The sequence below is a fragment of the Protopterus annectens genome, chromosome 9.part0 (assembly GCF_019279795.1).
Source record: "Protopterus annectens isolate FY-2018-M chromosome 9.part0, PAN1.0, whole genome shotgun sequence".
In the NCBI taxonomy this organism is placed as follows: Eukaryota; Metazoa; Chordata; order Ceratodontiformes; family Protopteridae; genus Protopterus; species Protopterus annectens.
Window position 1 is genome coordinate 621,511,896 of NC_056743.1, and position 26,672 is coordinate 621,538,567.

At 40.0% G+C, this 26,672-nt stretch overlaps 1 protein-coding gene across 1 annotated transcript in view; it reads right to left on the reverse strand.

Moving 5' to 3' along the window:
• Positions 1 to 2,205: 2,205 nt before the first annotated feature.
• LOC122810553 (LIM/homeobox protein Lhx9-like) overlaps positions 2,206 to 26,672 on the reverse strand; it is a 78,336-nt gene continuing 53,869 nt past the window's right edge. Inside the window, exons 3-5 of the mRNA XM_044082134.1 lie at positions 11,488 to 11,867; positions 9,850 to 10,052; positions 2,206 to 3,355 (exon numbers count right to left, since the gene is read on the reverse strand). Of these exons, the coding sequence (XP_043938069.1) occupies positions 3,050 to 3,355; positions 9,850 to 10,052; positions 11,488 to 11,867 (889 nt within the window). The 3' untranslated portion in view covers positions 2,206 to 3,049. The remainder of the gene's footprint in view (positions 3,356 to 9,849; positions 10,053 to 11,487; positions 11,868 to 26,672) is intronic.

Consider the following 26,672-nt stretch of genomic DNA (forward strand, 5'->3'; position numbering starts at 1 on the left):
ATCCACAACTATGTACTAGGGGCTTGGAAGTTTTATTCTCACTCATCTATAGAACCACAATGCCTATGTAAATGCAATGAACAGGCAGCTGAGCCTCAGTTTGCACTTCCAAGATCATATGCTTAGCATACCTTTCAGCCTCTTAGTGCAATAAATCTGGACAAAGCCCAAAATGGGGGACAAGAGCCCCAAAATAGGGACATATTTTAAATATTGCTTTTATAAAATTAGAAAGTTGCTACAGTAACAGGGCTTGTTTTAACATATATTTTATGAAGGGTTTGAAGTCTGAAACTCAAATGTATGTCATTATTTAGTGATTTGAATCCTCAGATCAGCCCAGTGATTTGCCAGAATACTACAAATTTTATGAGGAACAGACCAAAAATGTGAGCCAAAAATGTGGACATTATGTGAAAATCTGGACAGTTGAGGGGTATGATGTCTGGGGAGGATGATGGTGCCACTCTACTTAATTCTGAGAACATCTGAGCAACATATTTTTTAGGAAAGGGGGATGACTGAATTTTCAAGTTTAACAACATGAGAGGGTATGCCGCTGGAGTCCCATAGGTTACGCCACTGGGGGCAATCAGTATACTTATGGTGTTGTGCCTGTGGATCGCGTATAATCAAGGACAGGGTTCATTTGCATTTATGTACTATCCATGGTATACAATGGAGATACACTGGGGTAACCCCAAGTACAATATGTTACTCACTATAAATCATGTTTTATGGATCACAAAAGGCACTGTTATACTGTTCTGTGGTGAAGTAGCTATGCTGCATGGTGCCCTGAGCTTGAGTAACACCCTGTGTTTATCAGCACTTTAATAACATTAAGTACAAGTCCTTTCTCAATAATGCATGTAAGTCTTATGGCTGAAGACCTGACAATGGTGATGAGCTTCATGTTCCAGTCCCAACTGTGTGCTGATATCACAGTCATGTGTGGCTGGACTAGCCTTCTTAGACATCAAATGCAGGAACTTTCCAAATAACAAATATAAGGAGGCCCATACTTTATGCACAGTGAAAAGAAGTGGACATCGTTAGCATTGGTATGACTCCTAACCCTAGTCCTGTGAAGCCAGGTGTATGTGTATCGGACTGGGCATGCCTCAGGAGTGTGGACTTTGGAGAGAACATGATACATGACAGGGTAAAAGATGGAGCTGTTCAACTGTCATACTTGCTGCAAAAAGTTTCTCAAAGTAAGATATACAATTTCCAGCTGTATCTTTTGTTTTATTATTATTTTCTCCTGCTCAGGAAACATTGAGCTTTCTGCAATTGATGGAATGTTTTGCTTCTGCAATGTTATGTACATTTTAATGTGCTATCAGTGTTACACTATCACTTTGCAGAAGTTATGAAACATCATAATGACTGTATAAGCAGCTTTCAAATGCTACTACTGCTGACACATGAGAGAATGTCATGTACAAACATTTAATTTTGTGTTAGACTAGCACTCATAGGCTAACCAGCTTAGCTAGTTTGATTCTAGTAACTGAGCAATTAGCAGTGCACACAGGTTAAACACACAATTATTTTTTCCACTAATTTCTTTACATACAGATGTTCTTTGTTCCATGAGTTTCCATACATCCTTTGCAAATGTCATTAATATATGTTTAATACATTCCACCCCATCCAGACGATGATACTTACTTCGGAAATATATTGTACTGCATGAGTACTTTTTGCCCAAGAGACTTTTGTAGTAGAATGACATATTAAATTGTGTCTAATAATAATAGCTACTTTTGTGGAATTGTTAAGAATATCATACAAAAAAGCAAGCATTAATTAAAATAAACAAATTTTAATTTATAAAATTACAGCTTATATAAAGGAAATCACCAAAGTACCAATTATCAACATAGGCAGCTCTCCTCAGATTAAGGTTTTCAGCATAAAAATATTTGACTTGCTTTCTATGTAAAAAGTAAAGACTTTGAATGAGGAACATGGTGGATGTTGCTTAACCTTTGTTTGCGGTTAAATTTGACTGTCCCATACCCTTTACAGTGTAGTATGACTGAATGGTGTACATGTTCTTCTGTGTGCAGCAAATGGAGTCCCACAGGATCTACCATATTGTCTGACTGTGAGAATTACTCTCGATAGAAATATAACTCAGTCAGTCCTTTCAGTTTTTAAGGTTTTCTGCTGAAACATTTAACTGTGGGTGGGAAAACGAGGCAGAGTCTGTCTCTATGCACATCTGACCCATGTAGTAACATTTTGCACAATGCAAGAAATAGATGGAGCATTACTTATAATTTTTACTTCAGTGCAGTTTGTTTTATGCTGAATCCAATATTACTTGCTTGTTTTTTCGGCATTACAATAATCTCTGCAGTAAAACAATGGATTGTCATTAAAGGAAGTGCGATGACTAAGAGGACATGTTATACACATAGCCTTTAAAATAAATAAATAACAATGCAAGCTGTGTACACACCAAACTGTCTAAAATTACATTTCCGTCATTCTTCTAACAAAAGGAAGAGTGTGTTATTTTCTTCTAATTAGTTTCACTTTTACTGGTCTACTGCACATTTAATCTCACACAGAACACGTCAAAATGCATGTCAAAAACTATTTGGCTATCCAGTGGCCTCAATACCGATGCTGTTTAAACCAAGGCACCTTGAGGTTAGTTAAGGACATTTAAATATGTTGCATATCAATTTTGAAACAATCAATAAGCCTAACAAACCATTGAAAGGATAAGTGAACATTAAAAGTACAATGCACTGTACATGTGAAGTCTTGGATTTTTTTTTTATTTGTTAATTTATGAGCCAAAGTTGCTCATTTAAATCTGGAATGCATTTATGTTTCATGAAACTGGAATAAACTGTTCTACAGCATTAAAGTGTGACTCGTTATATTTTTTGTTAAAACATACGGTACAAAAGTGATTTATCATTTCATTTCTCTGTCACTGCTTCAGTTTATGCTTTAGTGCAAACAAACAGGGTAAACTTCCCCCAAGTTAATAGCAGTTGTTTCTCCTTGACATACACATACATTTTCAAAAAAATCCACCCTGTGGGCTTGGGTTGACCACCTTTAAAGGTTCTGCAGGATCAATGTTCAGGAAGATAGGCATCATGGGTACCAGCGTTGACCTTTGTGGTGTACAGAAGGGACTTGAAAAGTCAGGCAGTGTGAAAAGTGGACTTGAGGTTTGCAAGGTCGAGGCAAATGTGTCGGCTGACTGTTCTGTCTGTGGAGACTGCAGCTGCTCTGATGTGGTTTCAGGAACACTGTCTGTATCTGTGTTCTCTTCTTGGGAAAGCGATTTTCTCAGCTTGGCCCGAGCATTCTGAAACCAAACCTAGGGATATTTTTTATCACAGATAACTTAAGCAGTTAAACAGAAACCCCTCCCACCCATTTCCTTGGCACTGTTAAGATTTCTTCTGGTACAAAACAACAGATACGTAATCAGCTCTCATCTGCTACTAGCACAGAGACTGTTTAAATCCTCCTGAGAAATGGAGTAATAGCTGATAATTACATGGCTCTGAAGTATTATTTTTACAAAGCAGGTTCTAAAAATAAAATGAAAGAAATACAGAAATAGACACAGATATTTTTGCTTAAGAAAATATTTTTGGGGCACAAAATAGACTAGAAACACAAAAATAAACAGCATTTAAAACAAGGTTAACATTAGTAGTTGAAATCTATTTAGTTAAAATGACTGCTAACCCCTGAAGTAAATTTAAGACATTAAAAATAACAGTCGTTAAACCCCTGGTTTTGATACCAGATTTGAAACCAACAACCAAATTCATTAGCAGCTCAGGGTCTGAGTTCTCACACAAAAGTAATTTCATGCCATCTTTTGTTGCAGAACTCCTTAAATAATCAGTCCCTACTGCACAAATCAGACAAACTTAATTACAGAAACTCTTGGAATCTGATTACAACCTAACCAGTGACTTACACGTTTGTAACAGCTGCATGTCTTACCTGAAGTGGTTAATATACTTCTGTGAAAATGGTCATGGTGGAACAGCATACCTTTTATCACTTAACACTCAGCTCTGCTCATACCTGATCAACTACCCTGAGGTTTTAGTATTTTCTAACAACTTTAGCAGCCTATGTGTATTACTGTTTGAAGTACTAAATGACAGATAAGTGTGTGTAACTTTCCTAAAACATCTTCTATAAGCTCATATTTTTTTTAAATAAAGAATAAGAAACAGTATTAAAATAAAGCAAAACAAACATTGATGTGTAACTTTCCAAAACCTCTTAAATAAGCTTGACTTTGTAAAGCAAAACAGAAGATGTGGTAACACAAAGACCACTTGTCCTGTCCCTTTCTGCACAATTTGCTACTGTCTGTGATATCACTCATCATGCTTGTCTGGATTTGTCATTTTCTTAAAGAACAAGAAGTTTTCGATGTTATGACCACATTTACCTCCAATCCCCCATAAATCCATAGCAACCTTACATGCCTCTAGTCTAAAAAAAACTGTAACAGTGTGAGTTGTGTACATTCATGTAAAAAACATCTATTCAGATATCAGTAGAAGAGTTCTCTTATTCCTATACAGATGTCAACCTACGGCTTGTCTGCACAGCACAACAAAGTGAGGCTCAATCTTCAGGGATGTCTCCAGAGCTTGCAGGAACAGAAGTATAACGCTCATCCACTCATGTGAAGGTGCCTTTCCCATAGATTCCCAATGCAAACCTAAAGTGTACCCCTCAAGACATATAAAACATAAAGACAGCATCAGAGAACAGGGAATATAGGGAAATCCTCTCTCTAGGTTAAAGGTGGAAAACCACCATCCTAAAGAACAACAAAAGAGTCCAAAACAAGGAAGAGATCTAAGAGGCAATAGCTGCAATCAGTGAACCATCAACTGGATGACCTGTTTAAGGAGGTAAGGCCAGTAAAATTGTGAATGTTATTGCCATAGTTGGCTCCAAAAGAGACACAAGAAGTTGAGAATCAACTCATTGTACACAACACAGCTGGATAAATCCATGAATTCATAGCCCTTTCTAAACAAAGAAGATGTATCCGAATTCATCCATCCATGCGCATGAGTTGCAGTCAACTCCAGCAGTGGCCCAGTGAGTAGCTACCATCACCCATGGAGTTTACTATGTAAGTAGGGAGCAGAAAGAGAGTGTCAGACCTTTCCTCCATGTCACTTGCACACCCAGTGCATATAGCATCTCCAATCAAAACACTGCGTGTCTTTGGGAGGTGTGAGGAAACAAGGTTACCTGGAGGAAAGCCAAGCGAAGACTGGGAAGACATGCAGACTCTGCACAGAAGGCACCCCAACTGAGAAGGCACCCCATTCGAGACTGAAAACAGGAGAATCTTGTTCTGAGCAGCAACAACATCATCCATTGCATCACTGTCACCCATTCATCTATGTCCAGAATTCTCTGTCTAAAGGGAATGCACTGCACTACAAACAATGAAGGCATGACCCAGATGATGGTAACCCCAAGCAACTACTGCTAAAATAAAACTCAGGCTCACACACTCTAGTGGCTCCTGGGTGGGATCTGCCTGTAAACTGTAATGCAGATAAGGCAATGCAACAACATATGGATTTCATTGGTGTTGGTGTTTCAATAAGCTGTATTATGCTGTGGACATGGTCTGTTGTTTTTAAAATATATTTGTTGCTTACTATGGATTATGAACTGGCTGCAACTTTTGTAATTGCAGCAAGTCCTGTTGTATGTGTGTTTCAGATGGATGCCCTGTTCCAGGAATTAGGCTGGCTGAATGGAGCTTCTTCACAATAAATAGTTCAACATTTTATACCTGTAGGAAACATGATTCTGACAGTCCAATACTTTGAAGAAGGGAGCTGTCCTCTACCAACATTTTATACCCGTAGGAAACATGATTCTGACAGTCCAGTACTTTGAAGAAGGGAGCTGTCCTCTACTATTGTATAACATGTAATAAAATATCTCCTTGCCTGAGCTATATCACAAGCTGAAGTTCAAGACTTTTTGCCTCTCATGAGTAATATTATTTAAGCAATAACTAATGGGTTTTGATATTGTGGCCAACACCATAGCAAAGGCCAGTCTCTGTTACCATGGCAAACACCCTGCTTAAGACCCAGGTAGAAGAAAAAGATAGAAAGCAGCATCCTGTATTGAATAAATATTGGCTATATGGCAAAATATGGGAACCTCTTGTGTGGCTTTCAGATGCTGATGTGCTAAATGTCATCTATCATGCTTATGAACCCCTTTGAAAAGTTGACTAGTAAAATTATCATCATAGCTTGAAGGATGACCATACAAAACTCTGCATGATTGATTTGAAAACTGAAGTTATTTAAATACAGTACTAGTCAGGCCTCACAACTCATTGAGATCAGGATAAGACAAGAATAAAAGCTGCACCTTTTTTGTGGTGAAAATGTCTCTAAGGGCCCCATGGTTAGGAGTGAAATGTCTCTATGGGCCCTATGGTCGGGAGCGGCTTCTCTGATGCCAACTATGTTAGAGGGGGGATGAACTAGAAAAGATCTAAACAATGCAATATATGTCCCCTTCCTATGAGATGCACATCTGTCCTGACAGTCCTCCAGACTATGCCAAAGCCACAGAACTACCTTCCTCCAGTGCAGCAACAGAGAAAGACAGAGTGTTAGAACTGTCAGGAAATGAAATACATCCTCTTATGAGATATACAGAAGGGCTTGGATGGGCTTTGTTCATTTTAGCAACCTTCTTTGTCCTAAATAACCAAAAGCGTTTAGGGGTATGTTGTAGATGTCTTAAGTAGTAGAAACTGACTTTTCCTCTTCTGAAAGTCCTCAAAGATACATTGGAACAGTTTACCAAGAAGAGTATTGCTCTGACAGGGGCATCTAGAGTACCATGCCATACTTCCTCAGGGAGTGAGAACAGCCTGTGTCTTGCTGCTCTCTGGAGAGAGATGTAATTAGCTGCAGTCTTGGCCATCATTTCTACAAAGCTGAATGTATAACAGACTACACGGAATTCCATCTTAGGCATAGCAATAATGGCTTTCTCTACAGTTACCTGCTCTTTTGAATTAGGAAATATGGACCACATTTGCAGAGAACAGTCCACCAAAGAAGTCAAATTGAGACATAGAATGAGTAATTAATTATCCAAATACACAAGATGTCAGAATGTTCCCTTCAATACACTTTTCAAATATAAAGGACATCAGAAAAGAAGGCAGAAAAGGAAATGAAATCCCCCTGTTATTGGTTGAAGCCCACCCTAAGGAACAAAAAAGGGTCAAGAATATGGATGAGTTCCAAGAGGGAGTGAGTCAGTATCAGTGAATCACCAACTGCAAGGCCCACATAGGGAAGTGGTCCAAAGACATGCGTTGGCTGAGTTATAGATGATTTTGCCATACCTGCCAATAGTCTAGGGTCATCTGCCAAAGAAAAGGCCCTCAAATTCTGAGGTTCCTTGAACATATGCTGAGCAGGACAAATGACAAGATAAACCTCGCTGGACAGTGCAAATGTCATGCATTCTTAGAAAAGGGAGGGCCCAAATTCACGTAATTCCAAGAAGCAAGCACTACATTCCAAGGGAGAAATTATACAGGGTCCTACCTGCATTGACACTGTATTAGTATTAGTACTAGGATTAAGTTTAGGGTTAGTATTAGTATTACAATTATTAGTGTTAGTATTAGCATTAGTATGCATCTACGGGAAAGAAGAGATGTTTGAACACACCAGTGTGGACTTTTTGTACCCAAGAATGTACCCAAAGAGAGGGGGGCCCACAAGAAGTAAAAGACAGGCCAGGATGTCTCCAATGGCGGAGGTCTCTCAGAGAGAGGCCAGGGATGTCTCCAATGGAAGAAGATGAAGTCTCAGGAGAAAAATTGGTAGGGAAGAAGTTTACCAATCCCTTTCATTCTTAAGCAAAGGACGGAGACTCCATGGTTGGTCTCAAATCTTGCATTCTCCTATCCATTCAACATTAAGTAAAAGAAGCCAGTCATCTGACTGACATGTAGTATGATGATGGTTAAGGATATAACAAGGAGGTGTGCACCAGTGGGTGAGACAAATGACCATGATGACAGTACAAGATCTAAAAGGCCAGTGCAGCCCGGCACTGCTGTAATCCCTAGCTTTTTGATCATCCCCTTGTACACCTGCTTAACCATCTGCACAAATATGGAACAAAGATTAAATATCCAGCAAGAGAATGAAGAAGGCTGAGGATCCAAAGATTTGAATAGAGTAGTCTGTAGATACCTTTTCATCCCCTTTTACTGATGGCTATAGACTCAAGGAGAGGCAAAGGGAGTCAATGCAGTGCATGCTCTGGCTTAATCTCATGCCAGTTTGAGGAGGAGAAGTGAGGTAACCTCCTTTTATCTGAGTAAAACTCCAAGCTTATTTTCATGCTTATATCTAATCCCGAGTATGGAAAGTCTAAAAAATAGAAAACAGATTATGAAGTAAGAAAAACAAGTAATAAAACCAAGTAGAAAATAAATAAAGATCTGAATAAAGTGTAGGGAAAACAATGGCACAGTAACAGATACAGCTGCTGTAGACTCAGACTCTTAAGACACTGCAGGCATAGCCTTACCTTCTACCCATCTAAATAAAGCAGATCAATTAAAATAAGTCCTGGCCACCGGGTACCTTTCATTCTATCCACCTAATAAACTATAAAAATTAAATATATAAACAGAATAAATAAAATAATACCTTGCATGTTTCTGCCTGGGCACTTGAACATATCCCCATCTCATGTTTCTGCCAACATGCCCTCCATCCATTTCATGTGTTGAAGACCATTTGCTAAGGCATTACATGTTCATGAAGGTCTGTAGTGTCTCAGCAGTGCCAACTCTGAAACACCAGCAGTGGCAATAGCCATTAAAGCTGTGATCTGGTCCAAAAAAAAAAAAAATCAGTATTGATGGTGGTCTGGATTTATTATTTGTGCTCAGTGGTAAACCTAGATAGTGTACTCTTTATAAGTATTAGTCATAGGAGTTTTCCAATGAAATTTTAAAAAGAGATATGAACTGTGTGGGCATTAATAAAGAATAAATGATGAGTGGAACATATACAGCCCTTGTACCTGGTACAGAGGCTCTCTATATAAGCCAAGGGGATATACCATCACTGAGCGTAAGAGCTCAAGATTCTTAGCGTCACATGATGTGTAGCTTAGCAAATACCTAAGTGTTAAGCCACCTTTAGTGAGTACCTTAAAGTGAAGGTAGAAACACTGCATGAGAGTTTTTTTTTTTTAAACATAGATTCATTTAATATAATTATAATTATCATTTAATATAAATGGGGCCATCTCCATTTCTAGCATATAATAGCATCTTGGTAATCTCCTGTCAACACTCTGGCATTGAGCAGTTCTATTCTGCCTTCATGGCAGTGAATATTGTTCTATTATGACCCTCTACTTTCATAACTTACAGGTGTTGTCCATTAGGTCCCTGTCTCCCCAGTGATGTCTGAGAATTTCTCATGCCCTTCACTTCCCTTCAACACTGAAAGAGACCCTTCCTGACACTAAATGATGAACCATCAGGAAGTCTGCACTGTTTGACACTTTGACAGGAAATTTGTGCTTCATTAGTACAAGATCTGCCCGCAATTTTACTTCACTTGACTTACACAACAATTATACGGAGCTATTTCCCCCACCTGATGCTGTGTATCCTCCATTTTTATGTCACCTCAGAGAGACATAACAGGTGACCTATAAGGCATCCCCGAGTGCCTTACTCCTCCACTCTTACTTTGATAAGACATATTGAGACATCTGAGATGAGTTGGAATTTACCTGCAGTACACGCTTAGGTAAGCCGGTTTTCTTTGATAGCTGCTCCCAGTCCTTCCCATCTGGATTGTGTTTGACAGCAAAATAGGACTCCATGGTGCGTAGTTGGTGGTTCTTGAAGCATGTTCGAATCCGTTTGGTCCTCTGCTGTGGACAGCCATGTCGCGACTGCTCATGCAGTGCAGAAATGCCACTCATTACTGATCCTGGAATAAAAATGCATACAAAGCCGTAATAAAGAAAATGCCTTTGTATGAGGTTCTTGCCATAAAAATAGATCTTCAAGGAAAAGGTACTTTAAAACAGATAAATTTCTTATCAAGAGATTGGTTATCTTTGGATCAGAAACTGGCAGGGGTTACTGGTTACTTGTTAGGTAAAGCCTGGTTTGCACTAACACCTGCAGAGTGGCTCATAGAAAATCTGGCATTATCCCAAACCAATAAACGTGTCACAAAACTATAACGTCAAACATTAAATGGTGATAATTGTGACACACGCACAACTAGAGGTTAAAGAAAGGGGGAGGGGCTAATCGGCAAGGATATCTACTGCTACTAGGGTCTCTCCTTTAAAGATATGTTGTTATGGTAAATAGAACATGCCACTATACTGTCTTGACTGCAAGTTCTTACAAAAGTCTTAAATGGATAGAATCAGACTATTTTGTTTTGCTGCTGCACAGATGGTAGTGGATAGTGGTTAGATTATCTATCATAGGTCCCTGTGATAGCCATAATGCACAACATAATCCTGCTATTTATGTAATTACTGACTATTGTATATGCATTATCAGGAAAAATAATAAAATGCTGAATATTCCTCTCAGTAGATTTAAATGACGATAGATGTGAACCTGGATGTGTGTTTTAATGTATGTCCTGTCTCAGGGTCTGCATCTTAGCATAATGCGGACAAATAGTACCATTTTACTTATATTGTTAACAAATGAATGACTGTAAATAACTATGACCATCTGAAGAAGTCTATGTTTGGACAAAAGCACTCAATCATGAATTGCAGTGGTTTTACCAATAAAGGATTGTTTCTTTTTACAACAACTGTGAATTGGAGTGGTTTCTACCATTGTTGGATTCATTTGTTGTGGTCTTTGGCTTTCTGGTCAGTTGTTTGTTGTTCATTCCATGACTAGGGGAAAATAATGGGACACAGTGCAGATGTAGCCTCAAAGGAATATCACAGTCACTCGGCTGGAGCGCCTTCTGTGTGGAGTCTGCATGTCCTCCCACAATCGAGTGACGCTAAAGATATGCAGGTAGGTGCGAGCGTGAATGGGCATGCCTTCTTTGAAGGTTGGGCATCGGGCTAGCAACTCGGCACTGTAAAAATCCACTGCCAATCATGAGCGGACTGGAGTTCCGCTGTGGTGACCCCTAACTGGGAAAAGCCGAAAGAAGACTATGTAACAGTGTAATAAATAATTAAAAATGAGATTCAAACGTAGTCTAAGTATTTTTTGTCAGATAAATTTGAATAAGGCCTTCTTGGAAGTACACAGACAGATGCCTTTTACGCCACTCAAAGCCTGAGTAACTCTACATTTATTCAGGCAAAGTATTCATTGCTCTGTTCTTCCTCATTACTTATCTTGGGCTCACATGGAATGGAAATGCTACTCACCTGCAGGAACAACATTGCTCTCTGTATGGTGTACATGGCTCCTCCTCCTTCTAGATCTGGGTTTGGGTGGTGCTTGCTCAAGGCTTTGAATTCTATGAGACAGTCTTTCCTCCACCTTTAGTCCCTCATCCCAAAGTATCACTGGAGGCGATGGCAGTGATGTTGTCGTTGTTGTCACTAGTGACTGCTCAGACTCATAGTGAACGTGACAGTAGATTTGTCCTTCACGCATCCCAAAGAGATCACCTGTCAGCAGGGGTCTGTCACAGCTTCTACAAGTGAAACAGCCAAGGTGAAAGACTGCATCTCGTGCTCTCATCACCATTTCTGAAGCCAGAATGCCCAGATGACATCTGTCACAACTTTTTACTGAAAACCGCCTAGGTTTAAGAAAAAAAAATCAGAACAATCAGAGCATACTTGCAGGTTATAAAGATCATCTTTTGGCATCGTACACTTGGACAGAATTTTTTCATTCATATTGCATCTCAAAACATTTTACAGTATAATTCACAATACTTCTGTAATGCTGGATTAAATTCAATATTATGTGAAAGGGCTCTCTGAAATGTATTTGACTCATTTGTGATTGCCTCTCACAAGTGCAATCACAAGTGAGTGAAATCTTCTAAATGCAAACAGCATCAGGGAGTAAATGAAAACGCTGGGAAAAGACATTTTTAGGGGGATCCCCATCCCCTGCTACTTACATATAGCACCTGTAAAGTCGTACCTTTATGGAGAAAGAGGAAATCAATGGTATACTGGCAAACTGTTTTTCCAGGGAAAAGATGGCCTTCACACACTAGTGATCACACAAATGAGTGTTTATCACTACTGTTTCAGAAACAAGCCTTTCTCCCATGGTACAATAATAGCTATGTTTGTAACGAAAAAGGCAAAGAATTCTAGTTCAAGACGTGCTTTTCCCACCACAATATTTTAGTCATAAAGCTATTTTCCATTCAGTACCTAAAGTGCACATTTATATAACAATTCATTATACTTAATACAGCTTTACCTCACGGACAGTAATTATTTTATTACTACAAGTTAATTGTTGACTTCTTTCTTTCAGACTTTAATTTATACCAAATAGGTAGCAATATGAGTTTGTTGATTCTTCATGAAATAAGGAAAAGAATCATTTTAGAGGATTTGTCAAATGTGTCTGCCACATGGCAGGCTGTATATTCCAGTGAGGTACTCCTTTATTAGAAATCTAGTCTTCTGACAGGTGTCTTGGTTGAGAAACTTACTTTGGTACATGGAGACAGATGTCCTACAGTGGTATCAGCATGCACAGCTTCAGCATACTCATTGTGCTCCAATACACTATCATTATAGTTGTCCATCCCATCAGGCAGCATATGAAAATGTCAGAGTACTACACTGTCTGGCCTTCATCATGTGGTGCAGTGGGTTCATTTCAGACTCCTCCCTTTTTCCAAGGAAATGATAATTGCCTTAGGATGTTCATTCCTTTTCCAAACTAGGATCACCAGCTTTAGACTCAGACGTCTCCTCCTTCTGTCCATCTGGATTGGCTGTATTGTGCTTCTTAGATATGTAAGCTATAGATCCTAGTTCTGATATGCTCCTGATAAAAACTGTAGCACAGCAGCATAACTTGGCCATGTCTGTGACACCAGTTATTGACTAGGCCTTAATGATGGGCTAACAGAAGAATGGTCAGTGTAGAATGGATCAAGTGACATGGTGTTTCCCAACCAGAGAATTGGGATTTTGGACATAGTTTCAGTGGCTTCATGTAGTGGCTGGTAGACTCATGTGGGGAGTTAGTTGGAATGGAGGAAGCGCACTGCAGACGTTGTTCATTTTTCTTTTTTTTTTTTTTTTAATCAGGAGTGCAAAAAACAAAAAAAAGACTGTAGCTTCTTCCTGTCACCGTGTGACCTTTCCTACATTTCTAGACTTCCACTGATGAAACAGTCCCTCTTTATCTTCAAGGCTGATTTCCTCAAACAAATATCATGAAATCAACTGATGGTCACATTTCTTTGAAGGAGTAGTTCCTAATCATAACAGTGGGAATTGCTGAACATCATGTATAATTTAATAAAACCACTAAAAGAAGTGATCTATACTAATAGATATGACCAAGCTCTTGGTTGTGGTAAATCTATATTGCCTGAGAAAGAAGCTTTCTAAAGCAGCAAAAAATATATACTACTGCTCTTTTATAGATAATAATTTTGGAATCAAACATTAATTTATAAGCAGTGGAAAATTATAACATTTTGTTATATCATGGATATTTGGAGACTTGATGCATGTAACAGTGAAGGTGCATTCATTTTATTCAAATGACCCACTTTAATATTATATCATACACCAAATAGTACCGCACAGTGATTTGACTTTTATATGTAAGACTGTGGATCTAAGATAATAAAGAGACTTTAATCATCAGGTATGAATTAGGATTATTTTGTTTCCAGAAACAGATCTTCTTTCCTGCTATTGCACATCAAGGTGATGCTAACCTCTGGTTTAGATGCATTCAGCTTGTTGACATAGTCAGCATCTCAGGAGTCAGATTTACTTTGCTGGCAGTAAGTACTTTGGCCTGGAGGTTCCCTCTGTGGGAACCCCTTCTTCTTAGTTCCAGTCCCATAGGGTGGCACATTTATTTTCAGATGCTTTTTCTGACTGCTTAGCTTGGTGGCCCAGTGGCTCACCACCCTATTCTCCATGTACAGTAAGCAAGCTGATACCAATTTTTCCACTTTCTAACAAACTGGAAAGTATTCTTTCTTCACTAGTGGTTGGCTGCCATGCACTGGCTTTTACTATAGGCAATGGCTGCTCTTCTGTCTTAGTGACTTCTATTCATGTTTGTTTTAATTTGGTCCTTGACATGCTTGGTTGCTACACATTTTGGTTTGAGGTGCTCTACTTCTCTATGTACTTTTATCTGAATAATGACTGTGGGAGTTGAGCCTTCTCTGGCTGCACTATTATCCCAGGATTCATTCATCTGAACTTTGTTTGGGTACAGCCCTGTGGCTGTTTCTGTTCCAATGGCTTAGTGCTTGGGATTTAACTCATATAAAGGTGGTATGAAGGACTGTCCTCGTTGTTATCTAATAAGAGATATATTCTTATACTATCAATTGAATTTGTAGTGCACACGCAGGTGTAGCTGAAGAGATATGAGTTCCTTCCTACCTGACTCTGGTAACACCCCTATTAGCCCCAACACACCAAGGTGGCAAGAATGACAGATTTTTTTCTAGGTGACACATCTAGTTTAAAAAAAAATAGCACATCCACAAACAAATTATTTCAACAGTGCACCAGTTAGCAATAAGACAAGGTGAGATATGCATGCAATGAAACCATACATCCACCCCCTTCCCCAGAACTCAACAGAAAAGGTCTTGACATTCAAACATGCACAAAGAAGGCAATATCATTGAGCAGTAAAGCTTTATAATGCAGCAATATGAACACAGGAGAAAAATGCAATGTCATTAGGCAGTAACAGAGTTATAATACAGCAATACAGATATGAGAAAATGCAATGTCTTTGAGCAGCAAAATTCTTGAAGGCAACAGTACTAACATGAGCAAAATGCAATGTCATTGAACAATGAAGATTTATAATGCAACAATACAAATATGAGAAAATGCAATGTCATTGAGCAGTACTAAGACCCTCAACCCCCCCCCCTTGATCAATTCTAAAAAAAACAACTATGTAACACTCTATTCTACCTTGTTCACTGGCCAGTGACTACTTACAGTCTTGCTGCCGGCATGATGGGGCCCAAGCTGTAGCTCATATGAGTCCCAGTTATTTGTAATCTGCAAAGCATTTAGCAGGGGAAATCCACAATCTTATAAAATATAAAATGATAGCCAAAGCCTCTCACCACTCCATCCAGAATATCCTAGTGACCAGGCACTGTGGTTCCTCTGATGAGAAAAGTAGAAAAATCACCTGCCAGAACTCTGGTAATCATCTATGGCATCTCTGTACTAGGCCCAAAGGAACTCCTTTCTTGCTGAATCATATGCAGGTGAGGAACTACTGGTTTCAGACCTCTCTCCTGATTCCACAAAAAAACATCATCCAGGATTTCAGCAAAAGACAGACACAATCTACCACTTCACTTCCCTGTCCCCAAAGTACTAGAAAAAAAGTCCAGTCATGCTGCAAGGCCCTTTTTCCCTTCAGCTCCCTGTTTCAGTTTTCCCTCCTTCAGCTAGTGTTCCAGAGTCTCCTCTTTCACTTTCAAAATTGTCTTTTATATTCCTGAAAAGAGCTCCACCTTGTGGTGTAATGAAAAACTACAGTCTATTACCTCTACAATGAAATACAGTGGGAGCTACACTCTCCTCCCACTTGAAAATCTTGTGTCCCCCAAGTCAAAGGTAGATTAGCAGCAAAATATTTACAAGCAATAATGCACCATCAACTGAACAATATTTTTGCATTCAAAAGGTACATTCCACCAAGGGTAATCAGCCATATCCATAACTTGGGAAGGGGTGTCACCACTAGAGTAGGAGGCATAGGGATCATGGGTGCAGACTCTATGATGAACTGTGGTCACAAGTTCCTGTTTACTATGTCCCAAACTGTTATATGTAAGTCTCTGTGGAGGCCGAATCAGTCTCTGCAGTTTTGATTCGGAAGAGACAACTAAGGACTTTTGCTCGGGAGGTTTGTCACCCACATCACATTCAATATCCAGTTCTTCAGTAGGCATATTGTCTACTTCTAAGATCTCCTCTTGTATAACTTCACTTTCATTTTTCGTAACGGCATGACTGTCCTCAGCACTATTTTCTGAAGTTTGTATAGCAGGGCCTCCATCAGTATCAGGTTCTGTAAGAGGCAAAGAAACATTATTAGTCTGTTAGGTCTGGGCTGCTCAAAATAACAAGGAATCAATTTCGGTGCATTTACATTGAGATTACAGCCCATGGGGTCTTGAACATCCCAAAAAAGAAAACTCACTGAAACCCCAGTCATCATCACTGTCCTCCATTCCTTCAGCAGGAGGGAGCATAGGCTCTTGAACAATTGAGTGGATAATTCCTCTCCGCCTTAGCCTTCTGGATCACCTTGAGTTAGGCTTCCGCTGAGCCATTCTGGATTCTGGATTCATGAGTCTCACTGATTTTACCAAAGGCATTAAGTTGTTGCAGTACCAGGTTTTAATGGGTCCTTCTTTCCCCTCTGGGCAAACATGGTAGACAGAGATATTAGGTAGCTGAGAACAAATTATGTAAATCTCAGATCCCCAGTGGTCAGTGAGTTTATGCTTTCCTTGTAGTCCCAAATTTCTCAAACGAACTGTCCCCTGGCTGCAAGTCATGCATGTTTACTTTTTTGTCATAGTGAGCCTTGTTTCACTGATGTCTTTGTCCTGTTGATTCTTCAGCAAGTTCATAAGCCCGTCTGAGGTTCTTCTTGAGTCTCTCCACATAACTGCCATGAGATCGCACTGGTGTATCATCAGCTGTGACTCCAAAGGTGACATCAACAGGAAGATGAGCTTCTCTTCCAAACATTAGCAAGTAAGGCGAGAATCCTGTAGCATCATTTTTAGTACTGTTGTAAGCATGCACCACTGAGGCTACATGTCTACTCCATTGACTCTTCTTCTCAGCAGATAGTGTCACCAACATGTCTAGTAAAGTTCTGTTGGAACCCTCAGGCTGAGGATCCCCTTGAAGATGATACGGAGTGGTGTGGCTTTTTTGGACTCCTAACAGAGTGAGTAGTTCATGGACAAGCTTGCTCTCAAAATCACGTCCTTGATCAGAGTGTATCCTTTTTGGCAGGCCATAGTGTACAAAGAACTTCTCAACTAGTAGTTTTACCACTGTAATACCTTTCTGATTGAGAGTGGGAAATGCTTGAGCATATCTGGTATAGGGGTCTGTCACCACCAGCACATTATTGATCCCGCCTTCATCCGGTTCAATGCACAGAAAATCTATACAGACCAGTTCCATGGGTACGCTACTTTCCATTTGACCCACTCAGGCAGCTCTGGTCGACAGAGTCTTTCTCTGAATGCAACGAAGACATGTATGACAGTAATCCTCAACATCGTGCTTCATGCATGGTCAGTAGAACATGTCTCATACCAGACCTATAGTTCTGTCATAACCAAGATGACCATGCTCATCATGCAATGACCAGAGTATTACTTCTGTATACTTCTGGGGAAGCAACAATTGCATTTTTCAATGTTGAGTGCACTTGGACATCTCCTATACATAGTCCATTCTGTATCTGGAGTTTGTCCCATTCTTAGGCCAAATGTCTTGCCAGAGGATGAATATCCATGCAAAGCATATTTACTTGTCTCTTCTCTAAAGCAGCTACCATCAGCCGACCTAAGGGGTCTTCTCTTTGATCTTTCCTGAGGTCACTGTTACTCAAAGCTGGTAGCGATGAAGCCTGTAAAGTGATCAGATTACAGTAAGCTTGGGGTATGCTTGCTGCAGATAGACCCAACGTCTGGGCCCAACATTCATTGTGTTGATAGCAGGTTGCAATCTGACACATAGCTCTCACCCCTGGTGTTGGAATATCCACCTACTCATTGTCAGGGTATAAATCTCCCTGAGGTCTTCTGGACAGACCATCAGCATCTCCATTTTCATGTCCTGGGTGATATTACAAACTGAAATTATAGTTGCATAGAGCTACCATCCATCTGTGGCCAGTAGCATCTAGCTTTGCAATAGTCTGGATGTATGTCAGAGGATTGTTGTCAGTCTGCACTTCAAATTCAGCCCCATAGAGATAGTCATGCAGCTTGTCCACTACCACCCACTTTAAGGCAAGGAATTCCAACTTGTGTGCAGGGTAGTTTCTTTCTATGGGGGATAAACTCTGATTAATAAAAGCCACAGGTCTCAGCTTCTTGTCATACCCCTGGTAAAGGACTCCTCCTAAGCTATCCCTGCTAGCATCCACATGTAAAGTGTATGGCTTTGCTGAGTCAGCATATGCTAGCACAGGGGCATGTGTGAGGCAATACTTAAGCTGTTCAAATGACTCTTCGCACTCAGGAGCCCAGCGACTCTCAATGAGTTTTTTAGAACCTCTCGGTCTCTTAGGTTTTTTCACAAGGATATCTTCATCTGTTTCATCTGCTTTCTCATTATTTTGGAGCAAATGGTTGAGGGGTCTTGCTATCTTTGAAAATCCTTCCACAAATCTTCTATAGTAACTGCACAACCCCAGGAAAGATCGCAGCTCTGTGATAGTTTTGGGTCTGGGCCAAGATGTCACAGCTTCAACTTTGCTGGGATTTGTGGATATTCCATTTGCAGACACTACATGTCCCACATATCATGGAAAGTTGGAAGAATTTGCATTTGTCCAATGACAACTTCAGGCCTTCCTTCTCAATCCTGTCCAATACCTTCATCAGTCTTTCCTTGTGCTCCTCTAAGGTCCTCCAAAAACAATGATGTTGTCCAGGTAGACTAAGACTTCCAGGAGATGCATGTCTCCAACTGTTCTTTCCATGATTCTGTGGAAAGTTGACGATGCATTTGATATACCTTGAGGTAGGCGATCAAACTCAAAAAATTCCAAACGGGTGATGAAGGCAGTCTTCTCTTTATCTTCTGGGTGCATAGGGATTTGATAGTATCCACTCCTTAGGTCTAGCACACTGAACCACTTACTACCTACCAGGCAGTTTAGAGCATCTTCAAACTGGGGGGGTGTATACTGGTCTGGAACGGTTCACTGATTTAGAGTACGATAGTCAACACACATGCGAATGGACACATTCTTTTTCCTGACAATGACAATGGCAGAGGCATATGGGCTTCTTGATTCTCGAATTATCCCTCTGGCTTTTAGTTCTTCCAAATGTTTTCTTAAGTCCTCCAGGTCTCCTGGAGCTACTCTTCTGGAACATTCCCTGAATGACCGACCGGTCCTCTTTTACTCTTATTAGGTGTTCTGCACTTTTTGCACAGCCCACATCTAATTCACTAGTAGAAAAACAATTTTTCTTTTTCATTAATAGCTCTTTAACTCTGGTTAGCCACTCAGAGGGCAAGAGACCACCTCCTATATCAATATCTTCCAGCTTCAGCTCGTTGACCCTGCTCTCATTCCTTGTCAACATGGAAGCAAGTAAGCGAATGGCAGCATAAACATTTCCTAAAACCACTTGTGAACGCAGGACAATGGGAGTACTTCCTTTATTCTTTAACCCCACAGGCAAAATGTCATAAGGATGCTTTAACTTGTCCACAGGCCAAACTTCTGGGACTAGTTCCATCCCCAGTGGCAAGTCACTTTCTGGATCCATTTCCATCATGAGATGAGAGGAAACTGCTTGTCCACACATCCTCCCTATGGCTCTCAAGCAGGTGACCTGACCAGGATGAATTATATGCTCTTTCCCAGACAGGGTCCACACATGACCAATTTCATCTTTCTTACTATCCTTCTCCCTTTGAAGGGCACAGAAAACGGATCTCAAGAGAAGATGTAGTGTTAGGTGTTCCTGGGTCAACTGAGGCATTAGCATTCTTCTGACAAGGTCAGTATTTGTCCCCACTAAAATAGATGCCAAATCCTTTCCTTTTGGCCTGGGGCACACAACAGCGAGTGTTTCAAAAACATCTGTTGACCCAACAACTGAAATGAAAAATTCTAACTTGAGTGAAACATAACCATCATAAGGGAACTTCATGTCACTTAGCCCCCAGATCTCCAAATCCTCTAACTTTTCAAGTGGCAAATGCTTTAAGTATTTTTGGTAGAAGTCTCTGTACAGAATGTTGATTTGTGCATCCATATCCAACAGTGCTTTACTATACACTCCTTATATTTTTACTGACACAACAGGGGACGGTTCTAGTAGGCCATCGGGTAGTTTCTGTTTCCGGTGCTGTTCAGCTGTCTGGCAGACAGCATGTGGTTGAGGTACCACCGGTTGACCTCGCCATTTTAATGGATATGACTCTTGCTTAGTAATGCTTTGCGGTCTCAGATGCTAAGATTTTGGCTGAGATGGCTTTCCATTTCAGTTGTTCACCTCAGATGAGCTAGAAGTGTGCATAGTAGGTAGTTTCTCTCCCCTATTACAAGGATTTGTGTGGAAAGGAGATCCAGGATGCTGTCTCTTGATGTTAGATTTTATGGAGCTCTTTGTAACTGGGCACTCAGCTGGCTCCTTCACTGAGGCCCTTTGAAGTTTTCCTGCATTGCACTGGCCAATAATAGTTCATTCACTTTTTTCAAGTTCTCTGCATTAGGATACTGTCGCTTTATATGCCCTGCATCCCCACAGTGAAAACAAAACCCAGTAGGAACTCTGAACATTGGCTGATTCAGTTATTCCCTAAGTCCTTTTGTGGAGGTTCTAGCTGATGTATTTCTCCCTTCAGCTAAAGTTACCATGGCTTTCTGCAATTCTGTAACTGTCTTGGTGATTTGAGCTATGGCATTGCTCAGGGAAGACACCTGCATCTGCAACTGTGACACCTCTACATTGCGGACACTCTGGGCAACAACTCCTGTTTGTGTAGTGAGCATGACTATAGGCTCCTGCTGATGTTCACTCACTGTTTTAGTTGCTGTTGAGCACTGAGATTTGTCTTCCAACAGGGCTTCCTCTTCCCTCACCTCTTTAACCAACTGAGAATAAGTTAGAGTCTCTTCTCTATTTCTCATCCTTATTTTCCACACAATGGGGTCCATAGCTTGAGCTCCCTGTAAAATTTGTCTGATCTGTACTTGGTCAACTACTTTCGGTTCCACCCCCCCCACTCTTTAGGATGATCTGGTGGAGCATTTTATCTAATCGCTTAATGTAATCAGATAGTTTCTCACCAACTTCTTGGTATGTATTTTCAAACTGATACAGTAGGTCAGCAGCCCTCTTGGTGCTTCCAAACACATCCTGAAGTACTCCTAAATAGTCCATGGCCGTGCAATCTTGCTTACCCATCCTTAGGTTGTGTATGGTATCCGCAGCTAATCCCTTTAGACTTTCAGCTATCCGCTGCTTCTTCTGAGATTCTGGGATATCCCACTCCTCTAGGGCTTGTGAAGCCTGATCCATCCAGGATTCAAAATCTTCCTCTCCCTGAGGTGTGGTTTGTTTGCCAGAAAAGAAACGCAATTTGCATTAGCCAAACCCAGTGAATGGCTGTAAAGGCTTTAAGCATTTTTCTACAATATTTCCCAAAGCATTCAAAACTTCAGGCCCTATAGTATTTATGGGCAGTGAAGCTGCAGCTTCTGGTGTAAGGTTCTGACCTACTTGGATAGCTTCCACAGGTATTTTCTATGTTGCTGAGGTAGTGCACTTCTCAGGGATTACCACATGGACTGCACTCTCACCTGAAATTTGTACACTTGACGGTATATGCTCATACACTAAAGGACTTTTACATTCTAATAAGGCCAATGTGCTCTGTTCAGTAGGGTCCATAGTGCTATCTAACAAAAATCCACACCCTAAAACTGGTAAGGATTCTGTGACTTGATGTATTCGCATATCAGTCCATGTGACCCCCTGGCAACACCAGAACTAAGCAGTGCTCTGACTGAGCATTGTGCTGTTTGCACCACTTAATGGCTACTTCTGGGTTCATGTTTCTGCTAGATTTGCTTTCCACATGTACAGGAGAATAGGGTGGAGTCCAAGGCAGGACAGGCAATCCTGGACGAGCCCTCAAATGTAGTGCACCCGCAGGTGTAGCTGAAGAGATATGGGTTCCTTCCTACCTGACTCTGGTGACACCCCTATTAGGCCCAACACACCAAGGTGGCAAGAATGACAGATTTTTTTTTCTAGGTGACACATCTAGTTTAAAAAAACAATAGCACATCCACAAACAAATTATTTTGACAGTGCACCAGTTAGCAATAAGACAAGGTGAGATATGCATGCAATGAAACCATAAATCCACCCCCTTCCCCAGAACTCAACAGAAAAGGTTTTGACATTCAAACATGCACAAAGAAGGCAATATCACTGAGCAGTAAAACTTTATAATGCAGCAATACAAACACAGGAGAAAAAATGCAATGTCATTAGGCAATAACAGAGTTATAATACAGCAATACAGATATGAGAAAATGAAATGTCTTTGAGCAGCAAAATTCTTGAAGGCAACAGTACTAACACGAGCAAAATGCAATGTCATTGAACAATGAAGATTTATAATGCAACAATACAAATATGAGAAAATGCAATGTCATTGAGCAGTACTAAGACCCTCAACCCCCGCCTTGATCAATTCTAAAACGAACAACTATGAAACACTAACAGTACTAACATGAGCAAAATGCAATGTCATTGAACAATGAAGATTTATAATGCAACAATACAAATATGAGAAAATGCAATGTCATTGAGCAGTACTAACACCCTCAACCGCCTTGATCAATTCTAAAAAAAAACAACTATGAAACACTCTATTCTACCCTGTTCACTGGCCAGTGACTACTTACAGTCTTGCTGCCAGCATGATGGGGCCCAAGCTGTAGCTCATATGGATCCCAGTTATTTGTAATCCACAAAGCATTTAGGGGGGAAATCCACAATCTTATAAAAATATAAAACGATGGCCAAAGCATACCTCTCAACCTGGAAACATCACAAATCTGGACAAGGCCCATGAAAAATAGGTACAGATCTGTAAGCTAATTAACATAACATTTGCATACATAATTATGTAACCCCACCCACTTCAATGGACTTGTGGGATACCAACTTTCAAATGCAAACTGAAGAACAGACAACCAAAATATGGCACCAGAGTCCCCCTGCAGCCATTCCAATGTCCCATTACCTGGCTATTTCACCCCATTTACCATAAACACTAATGTGTGCATACTGCTTTACTAATACAATGATTATTTGGATTTTATTTTTGCATTTTACAGCCCAATGCATAAACACCAATAGAAATCTGCTAAACAAAGCAACACTGTCACACAACGAAAATAGACTTGGCATTAAAACTTTTCTGCCCTTGTAACTCACATTCATTGAAACAGCATTGAAACCCACACCACATTCAAAGAAAATGCATTTGACCAGTAGTGGATAAAGATTACCTATAGGCTATTTTCAAATCATTAGCCCCTTGACCACAAAACAAGAAACATACATGTTTTCTTTGATACACCTTCCTGACTTTATTAAACTATATTCCTTGTATAATACAGCACACTTGTTAGAGCGCATTTTACATTTATTGTTTGAACATTTTTTCCAGTTGGCTGTAGGCAATAAAACAAAATGCATGAAGCAATAATGATAAAACTGCCCAATTCAGAACATTTCCATCATAAAAGTCTGCTTCCAGTGTGTCCACAACCACACTATAAATAGAATGACAGTAGTGTAAGCCATAGGCATCTTGCACATCTTCTCACACTTATTTTCAATTTCAGTTTTTTTTTTGGGGGGGGAGGCACAAAAGGCCAAAAACCAGGGACACATTTTAAACATAGCTTGTATAATTTTGGAAAGTTGCTAGAATAAAATGTGTCACCACCCTGCATTTCACTGGCAAGTCTCAAACCTAGGACCCTATACATTACAGTCAGAACAACATACCACTGTGCTAAATCAGCAGTTGCCAGAAAGATAGGAAGACTAAAACTTATAAACTCCACAAATAACCACAAACTATTGAACAATGAATCCAGTAGTGCAATAACAAGTGCCGGACCAAAGTTAAATTGAAATCCAAAGCTTTTATTGTGATATATATTCACAATAAAAGCTCTGGATTTCAATTTAACATTGGTCCGGCACTTGTTATTGCGCTACTGGATTTATTGTTCAAGACTAAAACTTAAATGGCTATCATTTAGTGAATTCAGTTTTCACTTCTCTCAACCTCTTTGCACAAAAAAAACCTGGACAAAGCCAATAATGGGGGAATACAAATTCAGTTCTCACTTCTCACAATAGCTCACAACTCTTAGCACAAAAAAACTGGACAAAGCCAATAATGGGGGAATACAGTCCCAAAATAAGAACACATTTAAAATACTGATCTTATAAACTTAGAGAAAATTGCTAGAATAAAAGGAGTTGTGTTACCATTTATTTTCTGAAGAATATGAAGTCTGAAATTCAAATGCCTTATTATTTAATTAATTCAATACTGCAGTGATATGCCATAAAAATCCTGAAAACCACAGATATTATGAGGAACAGTTTCAAATCAAAAATATGATGCACAAATTTACAAGTGGTGGTGCTGGGGATTTTAGGCTCTTTTTACCCTGTACCCAAGGTACAGGGTTTGAGCCTGAGTACCTCTAGCCCTCTTTAGGGTACATACACTTGCCCCTCTTTAGAGCACACTGTAGATGTATATTTGTCCATCTTTAGGGCACATTGTAGATGTATATTTGCCCCTCTTTAGGAACACATTGTACTTGTTTATTTTTATTTTCGTTGTTGCTCCACCAGGAAGTTATGGTCCCTCACCAGGTCGCTTTTCAGAAAGCTATGACATTCACCTGGTCATACCTGTTGCTTTATTAAGCAAGTGAGACACCTCATAGGATTCCTAGTTGGCCCAACCAGTTTTAATGATGTCATTAGGAAGCATATACATTGATGATGTGGCATAACTCTCACAGGGTGAGAACAATTAGCATCGTCACTTAAACATTGCTGCTGTGATGACAAAATAAACATTCACAACTTTAATGACTGGTATTAAAGAAATACATTTTAAGTTTACCCCACCTCACACCACCTTATTAATGTTGGCTAACCTTAAACTTGTCACGTGTCACACCCTACATCTGACCTGAAAAAAAAAAAAACCTTCCCGTAGCACTACCTTTATGTAATAATGTAAGACAAACATGGACACAAAAATACGAACCAGTCCAGCACATACCGCTAACATTTTGTATATCCCCTTTAACCCCAGCACTAACCCACACACTCTTATCTCTCTCTCTCTCTCTCTCAAACACACACACACACACACACACACACACACATGCATGCATACACTAAAGCTGTGCATTTGCTTAACACTTTCCTTTACCCTATCACACACACACAAAATCACGGTACCTTACTTCTAAATATACAAGGTTCCTTACTTCTAAATACATCCAGCCAGGTTCCAGAAACAGCGAGCATCTTCTTCTAAATAAATCCATAATAACTCCAGCTCAGCCAGCGAGCACCTTCGTCTTCTAAATAAATCCATAACAGCCAGCCTTCTAAATAAATCTTTTCCGGCTCTGGCGACTTGCCGCTCACAAAAGCATTTGAACTAGAGCCGGAAATACATGCGCAAGCTCAATTCCAACAGGATGGTGGAGCTGACATCATCATGCACACGATGATGTTAGCTCACAAAGCGTGAAAAATAAAAAAAAAATTTAAAAAGCGTGGAAAAGAAAATAAATCGGAAATGAAGGGGTGCCACTCGGGAATCGTGACACCCCATTATTTGGACCCCAAAACTCAGTAAAAACTGAGTAATTCAGGACAGTTGGGAGGTATGGGCCAAAGCCTCTCACCACTCCATCCAGAATATCATACTGACCAGGCACCGTGGTTCCTCTGATGAGAAAAGTAGAAAAAATCACCTGCCAGAAATCTAGTAATCATCTATGGCTTATCTGTACTAGGCCCAAAGGAACTCCTTTCTTGCTGAATCATATGCAGGCGATGAACTACTGGTTTCAGACTTCTCTCCTGATTCCACAAAATATCATCATCCAGGATTTCAGCAAAAGACAGACACAATCTGCTACTTCACTTCCCTGTCCCCAAAGCACTAGAAAGAAAGTCCAGTCATGCTGAAAGGCCATTTTTCCCTTCAACTCCCTGTTTCAGTCTTCCCTCCTTCAGCTAGCGTTCCTGTCTCCTCTTTCACTTTCGACATTGTCCTTTATATAACTGAAAAGGGCTCCACCTTGTGGTGTAATGAAAAACTACAGTCTATTACCTCTACAATGAACTACAGTGGGAGCTACAAATTATAAAAAGATCCTAATTGATGGGTCAAGAAAACCTTCCTGCCATCATGAGAATTTCATCCAGTCAGCATCAGCCACAGCTTCCTGTAAGTTAGATAAGTGTGTATTAAACATTGTTTGTTAGTAGTGAGATGCCACATTTTCACTGTTATTGCTTGATTTGTGGAAAGGTCCTCACTAAGGG